General features: G+C 36.2%; 1 protein-coding gene across 3 annotated transcripts in view; it reads right to left on the bottom strand.

Moving 5' to 3' along the window:
- LOC101741241 (sialin) overlaps nt 1-22,045 on the bottom strand; it is a 70,286-nt gene that overhangs the window by 10,770 nt on the left and 37,471 nt on the right. For all 3 annotated transcript variants that reach the window (XM_021346740.3, XM_004924229.5, XM_012688781.4), the window contains 2 exons: nt 5,486-5,666; nt 2,190-2,308 (listed from right to left, as the gene is read on the bottom strand). In XM_021346740.3, coding sequence (XP_021202415.1) covers nt 2,190-2,308; nt 5,486-5,666 — 300 coding nt within the window. The remainder of the gene's footprint in view (nt 1-2,189; nt 2,309-5,485; nt 5,667-22,045) is intronic.

Raw genomic sequence — 22,045 nt, 5'->3', positions numbered from 1 at the left:
TAAACAATAAAAATCGGGTTATTTGTCCAATTCCTGATGTTTTTCGGATCACCTGCCACGTCATGGAAATATAGAAGTCGTTCGTGAACATGCGTTAAATATTTTGTGGCGGCAGCCATCATACAACACAAGATATTTGACAAATGCTAGAATCTCGCTTACGATCTTTTCAAGATAAGCTTCCCTATATGCAAGTTCCGAACAACAACATACGGACTGTCTACCGAGCAATATCACCCGCTCGGTGGAAGATCTTTCCCTTTGTCGTATACCTACAACTTTCTTAACAAATTGGTACCTTCCTGCAGGATTTAAGCACAGGCACGGTCGCATCGCGCACCGGACAAGGGCATCTTATCCTTTAGGCAATAACGACTTCTACTCTAATAGTAGGTATATGGTATAGTAATGGCAATCGCAGACTGGTAAACTCAGACCATTACCGGGGAAGGAGGAGTCTGAGAGAATTGTAAATACTTTTTAATTTCTGTAAATTGGCAGAAAAGCTGGCGGCTGAAATCTTGAAATACTTAGTCTGGCCATAAATACTGTTACAATAAAAAAAATAAAAAACTATTGCAAATAACATTTATTACTTTTACAGTGTGTTAGTTTAATATATAAATATAAAACAATTTAAAGTATAAAAAGCTTATTCGAAGTGGTCTCCATTGGCTAAAATACAGTCCTTTAAACGTTGAGGCCAGTTATCAATAGAAGCACGCACTCTTTCCATGGGAAAATTTTTCACTGCCAATCGTACGGATTGTTTTAGGGACTCCAAATTATCATGGCGTTTAGAGCAAGCCGTACTCTCTAAAACTGACCATAAATCATAATCCAGCGGATTAAGATCGGGACTAGACGACGACCAGTCTTCAGCTCTGATGAAGTCCGAAACGATCGTTTCCAACCAAGACTGCGTAGACCGAGCTTTATGACCTGGCGCCGAGTTTTGCTGGAAAGACCGTTCTTGATTATTGAACGTGGTGTTGTTAAGGGGCTTCACTACCTTCTCAAGAATGGTATCTTGATACACTTATGCCGATGTTTTGATACCTTTTTCACAAAAGTATGGCTCAGTCACTCCTTCATAGCTAATACTTTTTTTTTTATTGCTTAGATAGGTGTACGAGCTCACAGCCCACCTGGTGTTAAGTGGTTACTGGAGCCCATAGACATCTACGACGTAAATGCGCCACCCACCTTGAGATATCAGTTCTAAGGTCTCAGTATAGTTACGACGGCTGCCCCACCCTTCAAACCGAAACGCATTAAAGCTTCGCGGCAGAAAAAGGCAGGGTGGTGGTACCTACCCGTGCAGACTCACAAGAGGTCCTACCACCAGTAAAAACCCCACCAAACCATCACTGAAGTCGAATAGTGCCCACTTTGCACTCTGTCGACTAATTGGGAAGCTTCCTTAGAGCTTTGAGCATAAATACGGTCATTTTGTTTGTTAAAATGTAGCTCAATTGTAAAAATTTTCTCATCCGTAAACAAAATTTTTCTATGACCTCCCTTTGCGTACCGCTTCAGTAGTTGTTTCGATTTTACCACCCTATTCTCTTTTAAATTATCAGTTAAGAAATGACCAGTACGTCTCTTATAGGCTGCAAGTCCTAAGTCATCTTTTAAAATACGCGACATGGTTCTAGGTGCTATCTTCATCTCCCGAGATAAAACCTTTTGCTTTCGGACAGGATTTCTTCGAATTCTTTCCCTTACTGCTTTGACCACCTTTTTCGTACGAACACTACGCGGACGGCCAGATCTTTTTCTGTCACAAACTGAGGAGGTCTCATTGCACCTATTAATAGCCCGGTACACAAACATTTTACTAATACCAAGCGTATGGAGAGTTTTAAAAATTGCATTTGGCTCCATACCTACTTTGTGTAATGCAATCACAGCGATTCGGTTCTCTTTATCACTCCACTTCATTTTAATACCGCAAAATATTGTACAATGCATTGGCGCCAAAATGAGACAACTCAATGAGCAATCACATAAAAATTACAGATTCCAAATTCAAATGCAATATTTTGTTTATTTTTAATTGCAACAGTATTTATGGCCAGACTAAGTATATAATAATATGATTTTAACCATGCGACCATAGAATCGTGTTAATGTAGAATGGACACATTATTGTAATTATTTATATTATTGTTATAGATGGAACAAACCTGTTACCTCCTATTTTAGCAGCGAGCCAGCCGCCAGGGAGCTGAGTGACTAGGTATCCGTAGAAAAACGAACTTAGGACGAGGCCTTTCGTTTGCGTGCTCCAGTCGAATTCTGGAATCTGGAAATTACATATATGATATAACTTAATTGTTTTTTTTTATGATTGAAATATTACTGGTGGCCCGAAGACCTTTCCAATTTCACCAGGACAGGTGGGCGAGCAAAGGCTCAGCCAGGAGGAAGCTTTATTTGTCTGACGAGCAATATATACGACCCTGGTTTCCTAGTTCTCCTTTTTAGCGTTACTATTTGGGTGAAAGAGTTCGCGGGTCAACTAATTGGTTAAGCGGTTACCGTCTAGAATTCATCAATCGATCTATCCATTTTCCGCAGCGCAACTTTTCTGCATATTTCTCTGAGGCGTTTTACTCTTTTCAGAATAATAATCGCTCCGAAGTCGTTATTATACTTTTATTGGCTGATGTCATTAGCCACATGACACCTCGTCATCTGTTTATATTTGTTTTTAGTCTGTAGGATAGGCTATAGATACACAATTGAGACATCGGCTTGACTTTGTGATGTTTAAGTAATCGGGTATTGGTTCACTGGAGTAGATATGCATCGAAACCATATTGTGACTGCCTTCAGACTTCGGTCTGGACACATTCCTCTAAATAGTTTTGGATTTTTGATGAAAATATGCGATTCACCAAACTGTGTCGAGTGTGGAGTAGTCGAGGATGCAACCCACATAATGAAGGAGTGTGTACGGAGTGAAGCGGAGCGCAGTGGCTTTATGTTAGAATTTGATTTATGTGCAATGGATGTAGGCGTCTATAACAGCATCTTGGCCTCCCCCACTTTTCAAAATACGATTTTACAAAAACAAATACTTTAAAAATACCAAACAATCTTTATTTTGCAGAACAATTACCTTACAGTATTTTATTCAATCTCCGTGAGTCGTACACCAAATGTAATCTACTTTACGGTTTTAACGTTTTTTTATTTTTATTTTATTACTTCCGATCGTTCCATTAGAAACGCAAATGTTAAGAAATTTTATTGATACAAAATTAGACGGCAGTTAACACAATATTCAAATATCGACACCTTAGTCGTACGTGAACCAAGAAAACTGTAATATATTCGCGACGTCAGAAATCAAATATACGATATCGTAAAAGTATTATAATTTTTATAAGTTTTTTTATTTATTGCTTAGATGAGAGGACGAGCTCACAGCCCACCTGGTGTTAAGTGGTTACTGGAGCCCATAGACATCTGCAACGTAAATGCGCCACCCACCTTGAGACATAAGTTCTAAGGTCTCAGTATGGTTACAACGGCTGCATCACCTTTCAAACCGAAATGCATTACTGCTTCACGGCAGAAATAGGCAGGGTGGTGGTACCTACCCGTGCGGACTCACAAGAGGTCCTACCACCAGTAAAGAGGTTCTTCATATCTCAGTGTATATTTACTTAAAGATACATTGATATATTAATTAAAAATACGTGTTCCTAAACGGTAATCCTCAGAAATTGTTCTATTATAATTGATTAAAGTACAGAACAATTTAACCTTAACAGCATATCAATGGGACAATTTCTTTTTTTTTTTTTTTTTTATGATTGAAAGTTTACTGGTGGCCCGAAGGCCTTTCCAGTTTCACCAGGACAGGTGGGCGAGCAAAGGCTCAGCCAAGAGGGGTGGGATTTGCTAACAACTGCCCGAGCGCCTCCGAAGGAGACCTAACAACTCAAGAGCAATTGTTTCGCGAATGAATCTACTACCGGATCGGAATCGCGACCCGCTGAGAAGATCCGGCGAGAAACTCAGCGGGCTGATGCATGGGTTAGGTTGCACGTCGACCTCTTTGTCGAGTTCGACGAGTACGGTTACCGGGGTCCCTAAGCCTGCCCCTAGTATTAGAGCTGAAGGCATCTAATGCAAAGGTTATTGGATCTGATGGATCCGTAAGGACGTGTAATGGGACACTGAATAATTGTTCAAGTCTCATTTTATACCATCCATAATTTACGGGAATGGCTGTAACAATTTATGGACATCCTAACGTTCCTCTTTTATTACAGTTTGTTTAATTTCTGCTCAGTTCAATCTATTTTTAGATTATTCATGCAAATATTTGAAATTAAATTCTACAAATTATTAATAAACTAGCGACTCGCCCTCGCTTCGCTTCGGAAACATTAAAACACACATGAAACCAAAAAAAATAAATAAATAAAAATTAAAAAAAGTAGCCTATGTTCATCAGGGACAATGTCGGCTTCTAATGGAAAAAGAATTTTTCAAATCGGTCCAGTAGTTTCGGAGCCTATTCGAAACAAACAAACAAACAAATCTTTCCTCTTTATAATATTATTAGTATTAGTATTAGTATAGATATAGATTTACAATCGCTTTACTGCCTTCGTAGATAGACGAACATATGGCTCGCTAAATGATTAGTAATCACTGACGCAGATGGACTTATCCAAAGTCATGTGTACAAATCTCGCGTCCTACCTAAATCAACTGCATTATCTTATTGTCCTTAAATGAATGTATGTTATTGGTTCTTCAAAAGGGATCTCTTATAGAAGCTTAGTGTCGCGCAGCGAGCTATGGAGAGGGCTATGCTTGGTGTTTCTCTACGAGACCGGATCAGAAAGAAGGAGATCCAAAGAAGAACCAAAGTTGCTGACACAGCCCACAGAATTAGGAAGCTTAGGCAGTGGGCAGGCCAAATAGCGCGAAGATCGGACGGCCGATGGAGGAGAAAGATCCGCGAGTGGAGACAACATACTGGCAAGCGCAGTGTACGACGGCCACCAACCAGACGGCCCAAAGTACTAGTGAGAATCACTGGGTAGCGTTGTATGCAGGTGACGATGGACCGGCCGCACTGGATATCAGTTGGATAGGCCTATGTTCAGCTGTGGACAGGCTGAGATGATGATGACGCTAATAGTGGGGTAAGGGTAAAGAAAGTTTTTATGGTGGTAGGACCTCTTGAGATTCCGCGCGGGTAGGTACCACCACCCTGCTTATTTCTGCCGTGAAGCAGTAATGCGTTTCGGTTTGAAGGGTGGAGCAGCCGTTGTAACTATACCTGAGACCTTAGAACTTATGTCTCAAGGTGGGTGGTGCATTTACGTTGTAGATGTCCATGGGCTCCAGTAACCACTTAACACCAGGTGGGCTGTGAGCTCGTCCATCCATCTAAGCAATTAACAAAAAAAAACCCCGTATTTAAATTACAAAATGGCGACTTTAAAATTCTTACCATAGCAATGGTACCGTTTTCCAGTTTCGTTTCCACCGGTTCCGTCATGGCCACGACGGCCACTGAGAGGTTCACGCGAAGAGCGTAAACGTTGAAGAACCCGAAGAATGCCAACAGCGCTACCACTAAACGCCGCCGTCGCCAGAAACGCCACGTCATCTCATGGTCTTTTGTTTGTTCTCTGCGGAAAGAACGGATTTTTTTACGATTCGCTTGGCGAGGAATTTAGGAGATTTGAAAATGAGAGCACTTTTCTAATGAAATACGTACTGAACAAATCTTCACGATTGACTTCCAAGATGAAGGAATAAGATCGTGTAATAATAAAAACCAAACCCGCAAAATTATAATTTGTGTAATTACCGGTGGTAGGACCTCTTGTGAGTCCGCTATTTCTGCTGTGAAGCAGTAATACGTTTCGGTTTGAAGGGCTGCCCCAGTCGTTGTGACTATACTTGAGACCTTAGAACTTATATCTCAAGGTGGGTGGCGCATTTACGTTGTAGATGTCTATGGGCTCCAGTAACCACTTAACACCAGGTGGGCTGTGAGCTCGTCCACCCATCTAAGAATATTTTTTTAAAATAAGACGTTGATACGTGTAGGATTAATATGCTAGGTACTAGCAGTGGCTAGATGGCAAGATCATGGTCCCATATATCCTGATGTATAAGCGCACTAGTCATAATCAATGTAGGAGACTCAGAATTACAATTAACTTTACATTTAACGTAACATTTGTGTAAATTAAAAATATTACCAAATAGGTTTTAAAAAGTTGAATGGTACCTAAGGCTTTTTTCAAAATGATACCTGTAAACACATTGACAAAATAGAACATTTTCAAGCGTTTTATCATAATATTATTATCGATATGTGAAAGGCTGATAGCAGATCAGATATGCACTATTTGCATAATATTTTATCGACCATAAAACTTTATATCCGTGGAGCAGACTCGCAATTTGAGCAGGTATGTAAAAATATATTTTTTTGTAATTTCAACATAATAACTTTTTCTTATTTTCACTAATTCCTAAAGGTAAATTTTTATTACCTATTTGGAACTAGATCCTTGCTTAAAACTTGTAAATTAAATACACATTTGTATTGTGTATATCCCTTGTTGGAAAACTTAACTGAATAAACTATGAATCTTTACATAACAATAGACAATATTTTAAATTCTAAAAACCATAAAATAGACAAGTACATTTTATAAACGATACCGATTACTATTACAAAATATGAAGACCAGGTTATTTTCGATAGTGAGACACTTTGATTACAATACAAAGGCTTTAAACAAATTTTTTTGTTAAAACAATAAATATGCCGGAAAAAAGATTTTTCTAACTTCCTGTGCACACCTTAAATCTGAGATACTTAGTACTTACAGAGCACCCCGTATAAGAATAATAAGTTTCAAATGAAGACTGGGTCATTTCATGGAAAAAGAACCATTTGTAAAAATACTAAATAAATACATTTATGGTAGGCAGCGACTTCGCTGTTCCTCTGGCATTGTTAACATCCATGAGCGACTGTTATCACTTACAATCAGGTGGTCCGAAATCTCGTCTGCCTACAAAAGACAATAAAAAAATAATGCTTAATTAAGTTATGCCACAAATGATTAAATATAACTCTCAAGCCACAAGTACCCTGATAAGATTCCTAATCAACTGGCGCAATGTATTCATTATTAGCCGTATATAATTTTATCAGAACAGAACGTAAAAAATGAAAATATCATTCCTGTGTCTAATTTAATGAAATAACTAACTTTACGCATTCAACGGACGGAAGATAAAATATTCTCCTATGTTATGGATGCCAAAAATATACGTGACGAGAACTGATCCAACCCGAAACCCGGAAACCGAATGTAATTAGCAGAGATGCTGACTTCAACTTGCAATCGAAGCTGGACTTTTGCGTGATTAGTAGCGTCGCCAATCCCTAAACATTAACCAGGCAAACAAAACTAAGCAAACTCAAAAGACTGCGGCTTCATTTTGCGCCTCCTATAAATTCCAATGCTGTGTTTTTTTCAAGTGTCTCATTTGAATAACTGTGACTATCTATATATTAATACGTGAAGCAAAAACTTTGTATCCCTTTTTACGAATATTGCGCGGACGGAGGAGTATGAAATTTTCCACACTTATTAAGAATATAGAGAAGAAGTGCACAATGCTAATTTTTTTTTTTAAATAATGCATAAAAGATACATTGCACCAATTAAGAAAACATTACACACACTACATACCATGTATTTGACGCACACACGCATGCATACTATTTATTGTCAAACTTTTGTTATTGACGTCTGTGATCAAATTGAGAATAGATTAAATTTTGTGTCTTTGTTAATATTTTTTATTGTGTAGTCTTGGCGAAATTTGTGATTATAGAAGTATAAAATACAATCATAATAGTGTACAAACTTACAATTCCAATTAATCATAGTCGAATTTCGACTACTGCGGGACCTCTAGTATGTATAAATCAATACACAAAATCGAAACAGAAAATAATCGTAAGAACGATTTTAGTATAATGATCGATGTCGAATCAAAATCGATGTTTAGGTTATTGTTTTATTTCATTACTAGCTTTTGCTCACAACTGCGTGGAATAGTTACTTTAGCATAACGTAAAAATTTACCCCAACTTCATTTACGTAAAAAGTGAAAATATTTTGAAACATTCTTTATTGGTGCTCCACTTGTATTGGTCTTACTGTGATGTTATATAGCCTATAGCCTTCCTCAATAAATGGGCTAGGTAACATTGAAAGAATTTCTAAGATCGGACTGGTAGGTCCTGAGATTAGCGCGATCAAACAAACAAACTCTTCAGCTTTATAATATTAGTATAGATAAAATAAATGAAAAATCTCCGTGAACTGGCAAATGAAACAACATTTACAGAGCGACGTGTTAGATGTTACTAACAATGTCACTGTAGGCTGTATGAAAACCGTTCATGGAGACGAAAATGTTGCAAAATCTATTTGCGTACCCAAGAATATTTATTGTTCAAGTTTCAATTTGCGAACCCGCAAAGCGAAAGCTAATAAATAGTAGGCGGTCCCGCGTTGCAACTCACAACAGACCTTGAAAACACCGCGTGTTAACTGAATTTAAATTGTTAACAAATGTTTTTTTTTATTGCCCTTGTAGGCAGACGAGCATACAGCCCACCTGATGGTGAGTGGTTACCGTCGCCCATGGACTTCAACAATGCCAGGGGCAGAGCCAAGCCGCTGCCTACCGCTTATTAGAGAGAGAGAGAGAGTATTCTTTATTGTACACCAAAAAAAAACAAATGAACAGTGCGATACATTAAAAACAAAAAGTACAATTGGCGGTCTTATCGCTAAAAGCGATCGCTAAAAGCGATCTTAATGTGCAACGCACAAGGCATTAATTTTGAATTCGTTTGTTTTTAAATGTTATAGCCTCAAGAATCTCCACTGACGCCCGGTGTCCTTGTCAGGATCGATTCTACCGGCTCCGATTAGAACTAACATTTAATAAAATCAAATATTTTTTTACTGCTTAGATGGGTGGACGAGCTCACGGCCCACCTGGTATTAAGGGGTTACCGGAGCCCATAGACATCCACAACGTAAATGTCGCCACCCAACTTGAGAAATGAGTTGTAAGGTCTCACTTTTTACAGTACAACGGCTGCCCCGCCATTCAAACCGAAACGCATTACTGCTTTACGGCAGAAATATGAATAATTCTAACAAGAATGCTAAAAATAATAGCTATACGATTTCCTACTACCTATTACATATATTGATTAAACTAATGGTTTCCGGTTTGAACGATATGACAGCTGTGATTCGTCGTCATAACGTCAGTTACTGGTGGTAGGACCTCTTGTGAGTCCGCGCGGGTGGGTACCACCACCCTGCCTATTTCTGCCGTGAAGCAGTAATGCGTTTCGGTTTGAAGAGTGGGGCAGCCGTTGTAGCTATACTTGAGACCTTAGAACTTATATCTCAAGGTGGGTGGCGCATTTACGTTGTGGATGTCTATGGGCTCCAACAACCATTTAACACCAGGTGGGCTGTGAGCTCGTCCACCCATCTAAGCAATAAAAACAGAAAAAAAAAGTTAAAAAACAAACTTGAAAAAATAATAATTGCAGATTCGATTACTCAGGGTATAATGCCAGTTCCGCACAAATGTACGAAGCTCATGCGGGCCCAGTGATCAGAGATCCACAGCCGGATAATGTAATTGCGTAGCTATAGAAATCAGCAGAGCATCCAAATCTAAAAGTAATGTGGTGTTATTATTTTTCCTGAGACAAACGTAAAATGAGAGTCAAAATGCAGCCTAGTATATTTTTGTTATCTATATTATATCTATATATTAATACGTGAAGCAAAAACTTTGTACCCCTTTTTACGAAAATTGCGCGGACGGAGGAGTATGAAATTTTCCACACTTATAGAGAATATAGAGAAGGAGTGCAGAATGTTAATATTTTTTTAAATTAAGCCTAAAAAATACATTAAATCAATAAAAAAAACATTACACACACTACCATGTATTTGACGCACACACGCATGCATACTATTTATTTATTGTCAAACTTTTGTTCTTGACGTTTGTGGTCAAATTGAGAATAGATTAAATATTGTTTGTCTTTATTAATATTTTTCTATAGTGTAGTCTTGTCGAAATTTGTGATTATAGAAGTATAATAGGCTTTGAAAATAGAATCATAATAGTGTACAAACTTACAATTTCAATTAATTATAGTCGAATTTCGACAACTACGGGACCACTAGTATTTAATTAAAGTACTAGGCAGGTAGGTTTATTTTCTTTAAAAGCTTTGACGAGTTCGGTTTTTGGCGATCGAAAGCTTGTAATTGAATTAAGCGCCAGATAAAAGGCATTCCTTTAAAAAGTTAAATTATACACAAAAATATGTACATAATATCATTTTTACATTCACCAGAGCTTGGTTCCGTAATAGATTTATTGAAAAAAGGTAAAAGCAATATTTTACAAAAAAAATTGATCGATATGAATGAAGAAAAATCTTCAGCTCAGTACGATGTACGATTATTATGATATAATTATTATTTTTTAGTTAACAAACTCTTTTCCGTGTGTGTTATTATTAATCGGAGTCACTGGCAACTTGCAATTTCCAAGTGGAGTCAATCCCTATATGCTTCTTCAGCACATTAATATATTTCAGAACTGTGTGCTTAGTGCGAGTTTTTTAACTTTCTCGATAGCGTAAAAGTTAACTCTTTGTATGGAGTTGAAACCTTTGCCTACGTTTGCCGCTAGGGGCGCTTTTCCAACTGCATACAAATTTGAGTTAACTTTTACGCCGTCGAGAACGTTAAAAAACTCGCACTAAGCACAGAGTTCACCACGTTTACGCCTAAGGTCACCCTTAACGAAATCAACTCGTGATCAATCGCAACCAAACCAATATAGTTATTGTACCGTACTTATCGTAGCCACCACTATCCTGCCTATTTCTACTCGTATATTCATGTTAGACAGAGGTAATGGCAAAGCAAAATGTGGCTTTACAAGCCTCTGTACGAAATCACGTTGGTGTCAAAGATCGCCACCTGTAGAAATAACTTACGATACAATGTAAGTAATGCAGTCCATTAGGTACTTACACAATGAGAAGCCTTAATCAATGGCCCTGGGGGTACAGTCTGAACGGCGTTCGATCTTTTATAGGTTAGTATATAAAGTTTTACTAAGTTCACTTTTCTCGTCTAAAATTCAATGTTTTAGTAATTGAGTTCTTTTTTAAATATATTTTGGCACAGATAACTAATCCCGGTCTACCTGCTGTAAAGTTGTTACCGGAGTAGATCAGAGGGTTCTGTATATTTAGGCCGACATCTCACACCGGTGCCATTTATGTGTAGGAAAATGCGTAGTTTTTGTCGACAAAATTTTGCTTTGCTTTTAATGATACACCAATGGGCAGCTTTATCATAAAATATAAAGAGACCACTTGAAGATAATCCGGTAAATAGCTTCTCTATTTTATGAGTACAACAGTCACACAGTCAACAGAAAAACGGGTAAGATAAAATAGTGTTTACCTAAATTTTGTTTCGTATTAACGATTTCTAGTAAAGAGAATAAAATATTAACCTTGTATAAGAATGGTCGTATTATTTGAGAAGAATAGAGGGTGCGTGTTTTGGGGTACAGAATTTTCGGATCCGTCAAAAACATCGGTATTTTGTAGATTGGAAACTTACAAAAATCTTTCAATTGGTAGGACAAAAGAAGGCTGTTAAGGAAAGTAAGTTTTGCGATCTTTCGAGTTCATACAAACAACCACAAATACACACAAACAGTTTTGTCAACTCCATCTCGCTGTTCAACTTTCAACATTTCGAGTAAGGTACATCTGCGAATTTCGTCATAACGGACAACCGTCGCCCGTTTGCCCCGAGTTCGATTTTAGTTCGATAAAATTACATCTCTTTTTGAATAAAGATTTTACTCTTTTTTTTTCCCTACCTATGCCGATAGCCTTGAGAGGCTATTTCAGCTTCGCCCTAATGTGTAGGTGAGCTCACGGGGCTCAAACCGGAGTGGTGCTAACACTGGCCCTAGCAAGAACAGCGCTTCGCAGAATCTAACATCGGATCGGAAACGCGACCCACTGAGAAGATCCGCCCAGAAACTTAGTGGGCTGTGTCTATAGGTTAATTCGCTCATCAAGCCCTTCTTCGCAAGCGACAGGTCCGACGAGGACGGTGACCGGTACCTGTGGTACTTAAAAGCACCGTTAATGGATCGGGAGGATCCGTAATGACGTGTCATGGGCTTTACTCTTTGAAGTTCTTTCTTTGTTCACCATTTCAGTATCATCACAATGTGAACTAAAACGGAAACATTACGTCTTACTCGACAAGAATTATCAGAGATTCATCTCTTACGCACACGTCATTAACTTCCCCGTGGTTGAATTAATCTGATGGCAACCGTGAGATTCGACAGTGTCAACCGACCTAATTAGGTTGTGACCCAATTGCTGTTTTAATGCATTCTTGATGACATTTCATTTTATTTGATCGACAGAATACCTGATTGTTTTCTGTGTTATAATTACAAGTATATTGATTCAGTTTCAAGTTTATTTAACTTGAGTTTAAAGTCATCTGCGCGCGCTAGCAAAGAGCTCGAGTGAATTGGAATTTCACATTTTTATCTGCAGCTTTTCCTGTTCAGATTTGCTGAGGGTAATTTTGAAAATGATCTAAGCTATGTAAGCACTAAATTAGATTTAGAATACTAATTAAGTATATTTTATAATTTCCATACTTTTATTTTATTTTATGAATGTTTTATATCTACTACTACTATTTTATCAGAGGGACTATCAAAAGGGAACACAACAGACAATTATTGCCAATAAAATAAATGTTTATAACCTAGGATGTAGGTACCAATTTTCTGTCAAACGCAGTGGTGTTCTTTACAGGAACCTTCAATCTATGTTGGCGTACGTAACCCGACAATACCACAATGTAAGCGTACACAAGATTGTATGATATTTTCCTTTCACATTCGAGGCTGCACACACAAAGCACTTCATTGCGGCAACGAATGCGACCACCTTCGGTTGAGCAATGCGGAAACTAGAATATGAAACAAGTTTAATAAAAAGGCGTTTATGGAGGAAACGAGTCTGCGTTAAGTGGCCCACAAACCTATTTCCCTCCCTGGATTCCTCCCATTCTCGAGCAAATCTTTTAGTCGATACCATTCTGCAACAGCAGCAGATTTCGCATACCACTCTAAAGCCTTATTTCTAGCAAGCGTATTTTAAGACTAAAATAAAAAAATTTGTTGCCAGTATTGGAAAGTGAAATGCAACAAAATCGATTAAATCTGTTATTTTCATTTCGATTGTTCTTTTCATGCGCTGTTCGGAGAGGATAGGTTCCGAAAAGCAATTTATATTTTAAAATGTAGAATTATTGGCATTTCTTTTTTCTATTCAATAATTTTTGTTTTACAATTCGATACCTTATTATCTACAGCCTAAGATTTCATAACTTTTGGACAGTAGCTTCAAAACCCGCGTTTCATATTTGTTGCATTTCGATTCTGTCGAATTAAATTATGTAATGAACATATATCTAACTTTAGTAGTCTTTCAAGCTAATAGTTGGCAATAAATCGGTATTTTATGTTGATATTGCTATGCTGTTAAAATCTTTGTGTAACGAAAACAAACCAATTCCTTAGGGGCGGTCCAAGGGTAGTACCAACAAGAAAGCGATCATGGCAATATAATTTACTACAATAAATCAAGTTACGAAAATAAAATAAGTACAAACAAAGCCTCTTTAACTTGTTCATGAAACCAGATTCGTGAAATATTTCCAAATTTCAAGCAGTGTGCGCGTGTCTATCATAGCATAATATTATTATTTATCATAGCATAGCATAATACTATAACATAAAAAATTTAGAAGTTCACTCAAACTTTGTGAGCACTATTGAGCAGTTAGTTATCTTGGGCCAATGTTTTGATACATAAAAATATCTAGCTCAGTTACTGTTGGATCACAAGTCAATATAGTCATTACACATATAACAAACTTATTAATTTAAATGAATACACTAATAGTATTATCAATATTGTCGTCCATAATTATTATAAAATATTTTTTTGTATCTCAGGAATGTGGACAAGATAGGACCATAATAACAAATTACATTATTATATTTGCAACGTTTCGGTCTTTTATTAGACCTTCATCAGGCATCTGAAAATTACACATATTGATAACCAACAATATAAGTGGTTTTTTTTTTTTATATTGTTGGTTATCAATATGTGTAATTTTCAGATGCCTGATGAAGGTCTAATAAAAGACCGAAACGTTGCAAAAACACTAATAGTATTAAAGTAATTACTGCCATATGTCAAATTTTGGTACACGAACTCAATAATAAGTATCAACAAGTACCTAGATATTTTACTGAACTATATTTTACTAGATGGTACTTGACAATTGAATACAATATAAATAGATACCTTTGTACGTGTTTTAAGAAACGATCTATTTATTATTATATTTGAATGAAAAAAAATTACGCTTTTCTGTAATCGTTCGGTTTTACTACCCGTTGAATTGTTTTACTAGTGACTTTAAATAATATCGCTTCGATTCATAAGTAAAGTTATAAGAAAAACCTTCAAATAAAAAATGACCGAGTTCCCTAACGAACTCTGGAAATGATCTCTTTCAATCCCACAATACAAAACCGAAATAAGAACGACCTAAAATACAATCATTTTACAACCAGACTTACTTTTATTGAGTCATAAAAGGGATTTTGAGATGTCATTATTTGAACAGTCGTTCTATAAACTATAAAGTTTTTCTTAAGTCCTCAAGTAGATGGGCCTTTCTGTAAACTTACACTGGTAGACGAAACATTATCTGGCGTATGAATAGCTACACTCAAAACTATATCTTGGTTGGTTGATTGTAAGTAGGAGAGAGGCACAGGTGATTTAGGCATGTATTTTTGGTAACGCCCTGAATTTAGAATTTAGTTTATCCAAGTTCTTTCTATAGGTAGGGGTCAGTGGCGATAAGAACTAAACGGTAGAAGGACAAAAGATTAAGGGTTGCATGGATAAATTCGCAACATTATAGACATAGATATTGAATTTTCCGCACCTTTAAAGGATCATTCAGTGTCTCCCAGTGGCCACCCCAGATGTCGTAAGCTCTGTAATTAGTTTCAAGACAAAGTGACTTTTTCTTTATTGCGCTTGTAAGCAGACGAGCATACGGTCCATCTGATGGTGAATGGTTACCGTCGCCCATGGACTTCAGCAATGTCAGGGACACAGCCAAGCCGCTGCCTACACTTAACAAAATTGTCATCTAAGTATATAATTGGCATGACAAAACAATGTTAGCAGGATCCTAAAACCGACAATGTGTGCCTGCAGAAGTGTCTACCACCATCCAATCTCTTTGGCAACGCAATGATGTTAAAGAATAGCCTTCGATAACTTTATCTTCCTCAACTCGGCTCTCAAGGTAGGCCGCGGCTTTAAGCTGTGTTTTCTAATCTTACTCGCAAGCTCATTGTTCCATCTGTGTTAATGAAAAACTTTTTTTTATTGCACCATAAAACTCTGTACTCAATTTTACTCAAGTGTCCGAATAAAACAATTTAGTTGAACGATAAAAACAAGAAGAAAAATCTGCGTCTCGTGAGGGTTTGTACGAAGGGCGAGCTTATCCTTATCATAATGTAGGTCACACTCATTTTTTACGACTTGAATCTAAAATAGGGACTAGACGAAATAGTCTTCTAGCAAAACTTTTCTGTCTGTAATATTATTTACACAGACATGTTTGGAGCCGAGTATAATAATAGAAAGCCACACTACGCCCCAGAATCAAGTGTATCTTAATATGGCGGAGGATCGATAGGTTAGGTTTCCAGTTATTGAAATTGTAGTACGTACTTTCTCATCGTTCTCTTGTATTTTTTATATTCCTATAACTTTAATTTGTAACACAGCTTTCCTATTAGTTCCAATATTTGCGAATCCGAGGCGCACCTTTTCCTAGATTTGATGACGTCAAAACGGAGGGTTTTAGAACTGTAAGCCACAACTGCGATACATGTTTCCCACAAAATCGAAGGGACAGAGGGACCGCAATGTTTATTCACAAATTTCCGTACTATTCCTTGTTTTAATTACAAATAATAGACAGTTTAACATGCTCAACTAAAAAGTAGATGATTTTATAAGTTAAAATATAGTGATTAAGAAGAAAATAATTTTATCGTAAAAATAAGTGAAGTCCTTTTTAAGATATTGATGGGACTGAAATGTATCACCCTAAAAGTATTATGCTATTATATCATTATTGCATAGTATTATGTCTATGGAAGTGAATAAAACTAAAATCTATCTGCTTTTGTTAAGGTGAGTAAAACCTGACACAATTTTCAAAACAAATTAATTGCTTGACTTTAGGGGCGTATTTTGAACACAGCAATGCTAGCACTGATTAACGGTAGGATAGAATGTTATAATATCTTACAAAAAAAAATGAAACTACCAAAAATACTTTAAAGTATCTGTAAGTTATCTGTGTATCGATTATTCTCAGAACGTGTTAGTGACATATCTAACCAGCTATCTATGTTTATCTAACCAGCCTAATTACATATTGATGAATTATTTTAGGTTAATTGTTGAATAAACCAACAGAAAAAAAAATTAGAACAAAAAACTTTCTCAGCAATTTAGGTGTAGTTAATTAATTTAAGAAACGCTTGAACATTTACATTTAATTCGGTAGTTTAATTAATTAATTAATTTGAGAAATTAAAGGGTTTCTCATTTTTTATTGCCGCAGTTGATAAGGCAAACGTCTTTCCGGCTTGGCGGCTATACAGTGACCATGAAAACACAAAGGATCCAAACCCTCAAAAATTATAAAATCGCGTTAACAAATGTTTTAAGCCATTATTGCGGAAAACCAAAAGTACACCAAGTAATTCCTGCTAATAACTCAATACTGAAGACGTGCTTAACAACTTTCAATCTTGTTTTCGAAAGATACACTTTTCTGAAGACTGATGGTGCTATCCTGTGGGTTTTCCACAAAATCTAGCTCTGCATCGCTTTAGATCTCCAAAGGTGAGTTATAAATTTTAATTTAAGAATAAACAGTGGAATTGTATAATGCTAAACTTAGAAAATTGCTTACAATTTACAATGTTATACTCAAAATTACATTGTTACATTTGTCTTGTTGAAATTATACTGTCACAGTTAAATTTAAATCGAATCAAATAATAAGAGCATATTAATACGGGATAAATTATTTACATGAAGTATGTTATTCGTGAAATTTCTGGAAATTTTTCTGGTAATGATAACGTTTTGTAGCGGAATTTCCGCAACATGTTTACGGAAATGAGTAACATTCTTAGGGTAATTTGTTATATGTATAGCATCATGGTACGATAATAACGGGGACTCATTATTTCGTTAGATAACCGAAAGGAAAAAAGATATCCAAATATAATACTGAAATTTCAAAATTTTCTCAACGGTATATGAGTCGTCTATTATCAAAGGTGGCAATCTGTGCATTTGGACAAAAAAATGTTATTGATATGTCAATACAAATTGATTTGAATATAATCGTCTCCTTCAAAGAATACGGTTCAAAACCTGCATTAAATAAAGGTTATACTTAACCTGTTATTTATCTAAGATGTCGTTCAGAAGAGTTTTGTGACTGCCAATGGAATACAAAGTCAATAATTCGTTTTTCTGATTTACCAATAATTGTCCAAAAGTCACATTGCCGGCTTTGATAATAGTCGACTCATATATTTGATTTTATTTTCGTTGTGATGCCTTTATTTTATATAGTAAAATTCTTTCATGGACATAGGTATGAGTAAAAATAATAGATTTCATGTATGTTTGAAATCAATCATCAGTGAGCTTAGTGCGAGATTTTTAACTTCTCGATCGCGTCAGAGTTAACTCAAATTTGTATCGAGTTGGAACAGCGCCCCTAGCGGCAAACTAAAACTCGCGCTAAGCACACAATATATCGTCTTGTCGCATTAAAAGTGTACAATTTCCAAAAATATTCGAAATTGAGTTAATATGCGGAATAATTTGGTATCACCAGTGTTTTTCTCCTAAATACTGCCAAAAGAGCGTAGTTTAGTTTTTTTGTTTTTAGTTTACCTATGTTTTGACTACTATTAACAAAATTAATACATAATTTTATCTTAATTTAAAAGACAGATAATGTAACAGGTAAAAAATAAAAAAATAATATTGCAAAGATGATTAAAATAAAAAAAATATATCACATGTTAAGCCTTTAAAACACTCTCCTATAAAATTAGTAAGTTTTGAGACTACACAGTTATAATGCGAGAAGACGATATGTTAAACAGCCAAAGATAGGCCGCTCGGTAGAAGTTCTACCCTTTGTCTATGCTTACTTACTTAAAAATTGGTGACTGGATGGGCATAAGGAGCGTGGGGCGTCCTCCAACCAGGTGGACTGACGACTTAGTGCGCACGGCGGGAAGTCGTTGGATGCGGAAGGCGGAGGACCGCATTATGTGGAAGGCATTGGGGAAGGCCTATGTCCAGCAGTGGACAGATAAAGGCTGATGATGATGATGATGATGATGATGACTAAAAAACTGCAGCCTTCAAGCTATACAACATGAGTCATCAACGTCGACTATCATATCCGGCACTCTCGCAGTTAAACACAAATCATCAAGAGCGCCTGATATTGCTCGGTAGACCGACGGTCCAAATGTTGTTGTTCGGAATTTGTATACATTCAAACTTATCTAGAAAATATTTTAAGCGTGATTCAGGCATCTGTCTTATCAATGTGTTATAATGGCTATAGTACAATAGTAATTTTGAATACAAAATAATTGTCAATTTTAATTATCTCATTGTTTATTTAGGAAATGTATAGAATAACGATATGCAAGTAAATAAACTCTACGATAGTTAATATCCAAATAGTTTCGGCAGTTTAAATGAATTATGGATTAATGGTAAATAATAAAAATCTAAAGCCAAGTAAGCCACCGTCAGACTTTTAGTGAACTATAACCTACTATAACTATAAGGTTAACGCACCTAAGCAATTACACTTCTACTATATATTTTATCTTATCTTAGTCTTATAAGATAAAATATATAACAGTAGTGTAATTGCTTAGTCTTTAGTTATGGGGCAAAGACTGATACGACAGTTCGACCCTTGGATTGTTTGTCATTCTCTTGTCCTCTAAACGCGCGCATAAATTCCGCAATAGCGTTTGGCGATAAGAGCTTAAAGACATCTTAGTCCGCGCAGTCCTTGCCTAAGATTAATTCTTGTGCTTGCTAGACTTTCACAGTCATAAAGTGTGATATTTCTATACCATAAATTATACGATAGTTCAGTAGTGTAAATAGGTTATTAAGTAGACAGTTTACGTGTGTGTGCTCTGTATCAAAAATGGCATGCGTTACTACTATATTATTTTTTGAGTGACGTTTTAACTTTAATTAAGTGAAACAACCAGGAAAATCTAGTTTATTGTAGGTATATACTGCTAATACAAATGGATATGAGACAGCAAATTTTTCGAAAAGTTAAAACATGAATTATGTACTCAAAACAATTCAATGTTCATGTTTTTTTTTTATTGCCTTTGTAGGCAGACGAGCATACGGCCCACCTGATGGTGAGTGGTTACCGTCGCCCATGGACTTCAGCAATGCCAGGGGCAGAGCTAAGTCGCTGCCTACCGCTATACATTTTTTTTAAACTTCTAGATTCATATGAGTATTTAAAACGAGATTTAAACAATGATTAAATTACCCCATCATTAAGTATCCTCTCTCGTTTTGTATTCTGTGTGGACATAATTTAATAAATAAAAGAGCTTTAGAAAAGGATAAGCCGTAAAACCGGTAACGAATTCTTGAGATTTTTATAGCGGCCGCCAGTTTATGATCTGGAAATTTAAGCTCCATATAACACATATTGTCTTGTTACGGAAACGATTACAGTGAAAATCCAAAGTAGAGAAGCATTATTCGAAGACCGGGCTCAGTGGTGTAATTGAAAGAGGCCTGTGTCCAGTAGTGGACGACTGTGGTTTGATGATGATCACGAATATAATAGCTTTGAAAGATAGGAACGTAATAGCCGTGAGCTAATTTTTTGCATTTGGTGACACGAAAGTATCAAAACTATAGCTGCAAATCCATGCAACTCCGTGAAAACATTCAAAATCGCAAGATCTGAAATAGTTAAATTTTTCGTCACTTAAAGAAAAATCGAATACTATTTTCAATTTTCCTCATTGCTAAGTTAAAATTGAACAGAATAGTCTAAGCAAGGAACAGGATAAGATTGTCCTTTGGGAGCAAGGACTAACAGCTTGAAGGCTATTTGGGTCTGATGGAAATGTAATTGGGGCAATTGTGGGTAAAACAGCACGCAGAGAACGGAAGGCCGACCGGTTCGTAGCTGAATCATTATTTTACAATCAGCACGGCCCCTGTACGTAAAAGTTCTTTGAAATCCATTTTCTGTGCGTATTTCTCGCTTGAACGGAGAACAAGAATCTTAGAAAATAAGGGTAATGTTTAAACATATGTGGCAGTACTAAAGAGATTATGAAAAATCAAGTTGAAAGATTCTGGCACATACGAGTATATGGAAGTGAAGCTCATAAAATCTTGTTAAAAACGGATCATATCGAGTTCATAAAATGGTTAGTTCTTCATTCAATCAATCTTGTGTATTAATTTATCAGTTGTGAGTATCTCTAGAATCGTAATAAATAATCGATAATTTTAGACAATATTTATTTTTGTTATCATTATCATTGACTAGCGACCCGCCCTCGCTTCGCTTCGGAAACATTAAAACACACATGAAACCAAAAAAAAAAAAAAAATAGCCTATGTTCATCAGGGACAATGTCGGCTTCTAATGGCAAAAGAATTTTTCAAATCGGTCCAGTAGTTTCGGAGCCTATTCGAAACAAACAAACAAACAAATCTTTCCTCTTTATAATATTAGTATAGATAGTGTCAATCATTGTTTGTCATTGTTCTAGGCTAGACAAAGGAGCATAAGGTAGCTACCTGATGGTAAATAGTCACCATCGCATATATATGCGCTTCTGAACTTAACAGACACTTTTTTATAATAATAATTACCAACTGATAGGATAGACTTCAGACATTGATTCCATCATTGTACCCATTGGATTTACTACCTACTAGATATATAAAAAAACACGTGTAGCACTCGGGGACTGTGTGGTAATGCTATATTGCATACATTTTTTATAAACTTATGCAATTATAATTAGACAATAATAATTGAATATTAAAACAATAATCAAATCAAAATCAAATCATTTTTTTTTTAAATCAAATCAAACCATTTTCATTCAACATAAATGAAAGTACATACTTGTTGAACGTCAAAAGAACTACCGCCAATTCACAAAAACTAGCCTCCGTCCTGAGAAGAATTGGCAAGAAACTCAGCGGGCATGTCTTTTTTTTTTTAATATGAATTATTTTTTTTTTTACATACGTCGCTTTGCCCCATAGCAAAATGCCATAGGACATGACACTGGAAGTAACTAAAGTAAACTAAACGAGCCGTGTCCACGTTTGTTAACATTCTAATTTTTTTACTGCGTATGCTGAAGAGCTGAGCTTACTCGCCAATTTATGAATATGGGGTCCCCACTGCAGTTTGGAGTCCACTGTTATACCAAGAAATACGGTTGACTCAACAAGCTCCAATGATTCCTCAGAAACAATTACATCACTATCCACTTGTCTCACATTTAAAGATGATTTAATACATTTTAAAATAAATTTAATACATTTAGTTTTGTTATTATTCAATAATAGGTTATTGATACGGAACCAATGAATCACACACGAAATCGCATCATGCACTTA

This window comes from Bombyx mori, chromosome 22 (assembly GCF_030269925.1).
Source record: "Bombyx mori chromosome 22, ASM3026992v2".
NCBI classification, from domain to species: Eukaryota; Metazoa; Arthropoda; class Insecta; order Lepidoptera; family Bombycidae; genus Bombyx; species Bombyx mori.
This window is presented reverse-complemented; position numbering and strand designations above follow the sequence as displayed.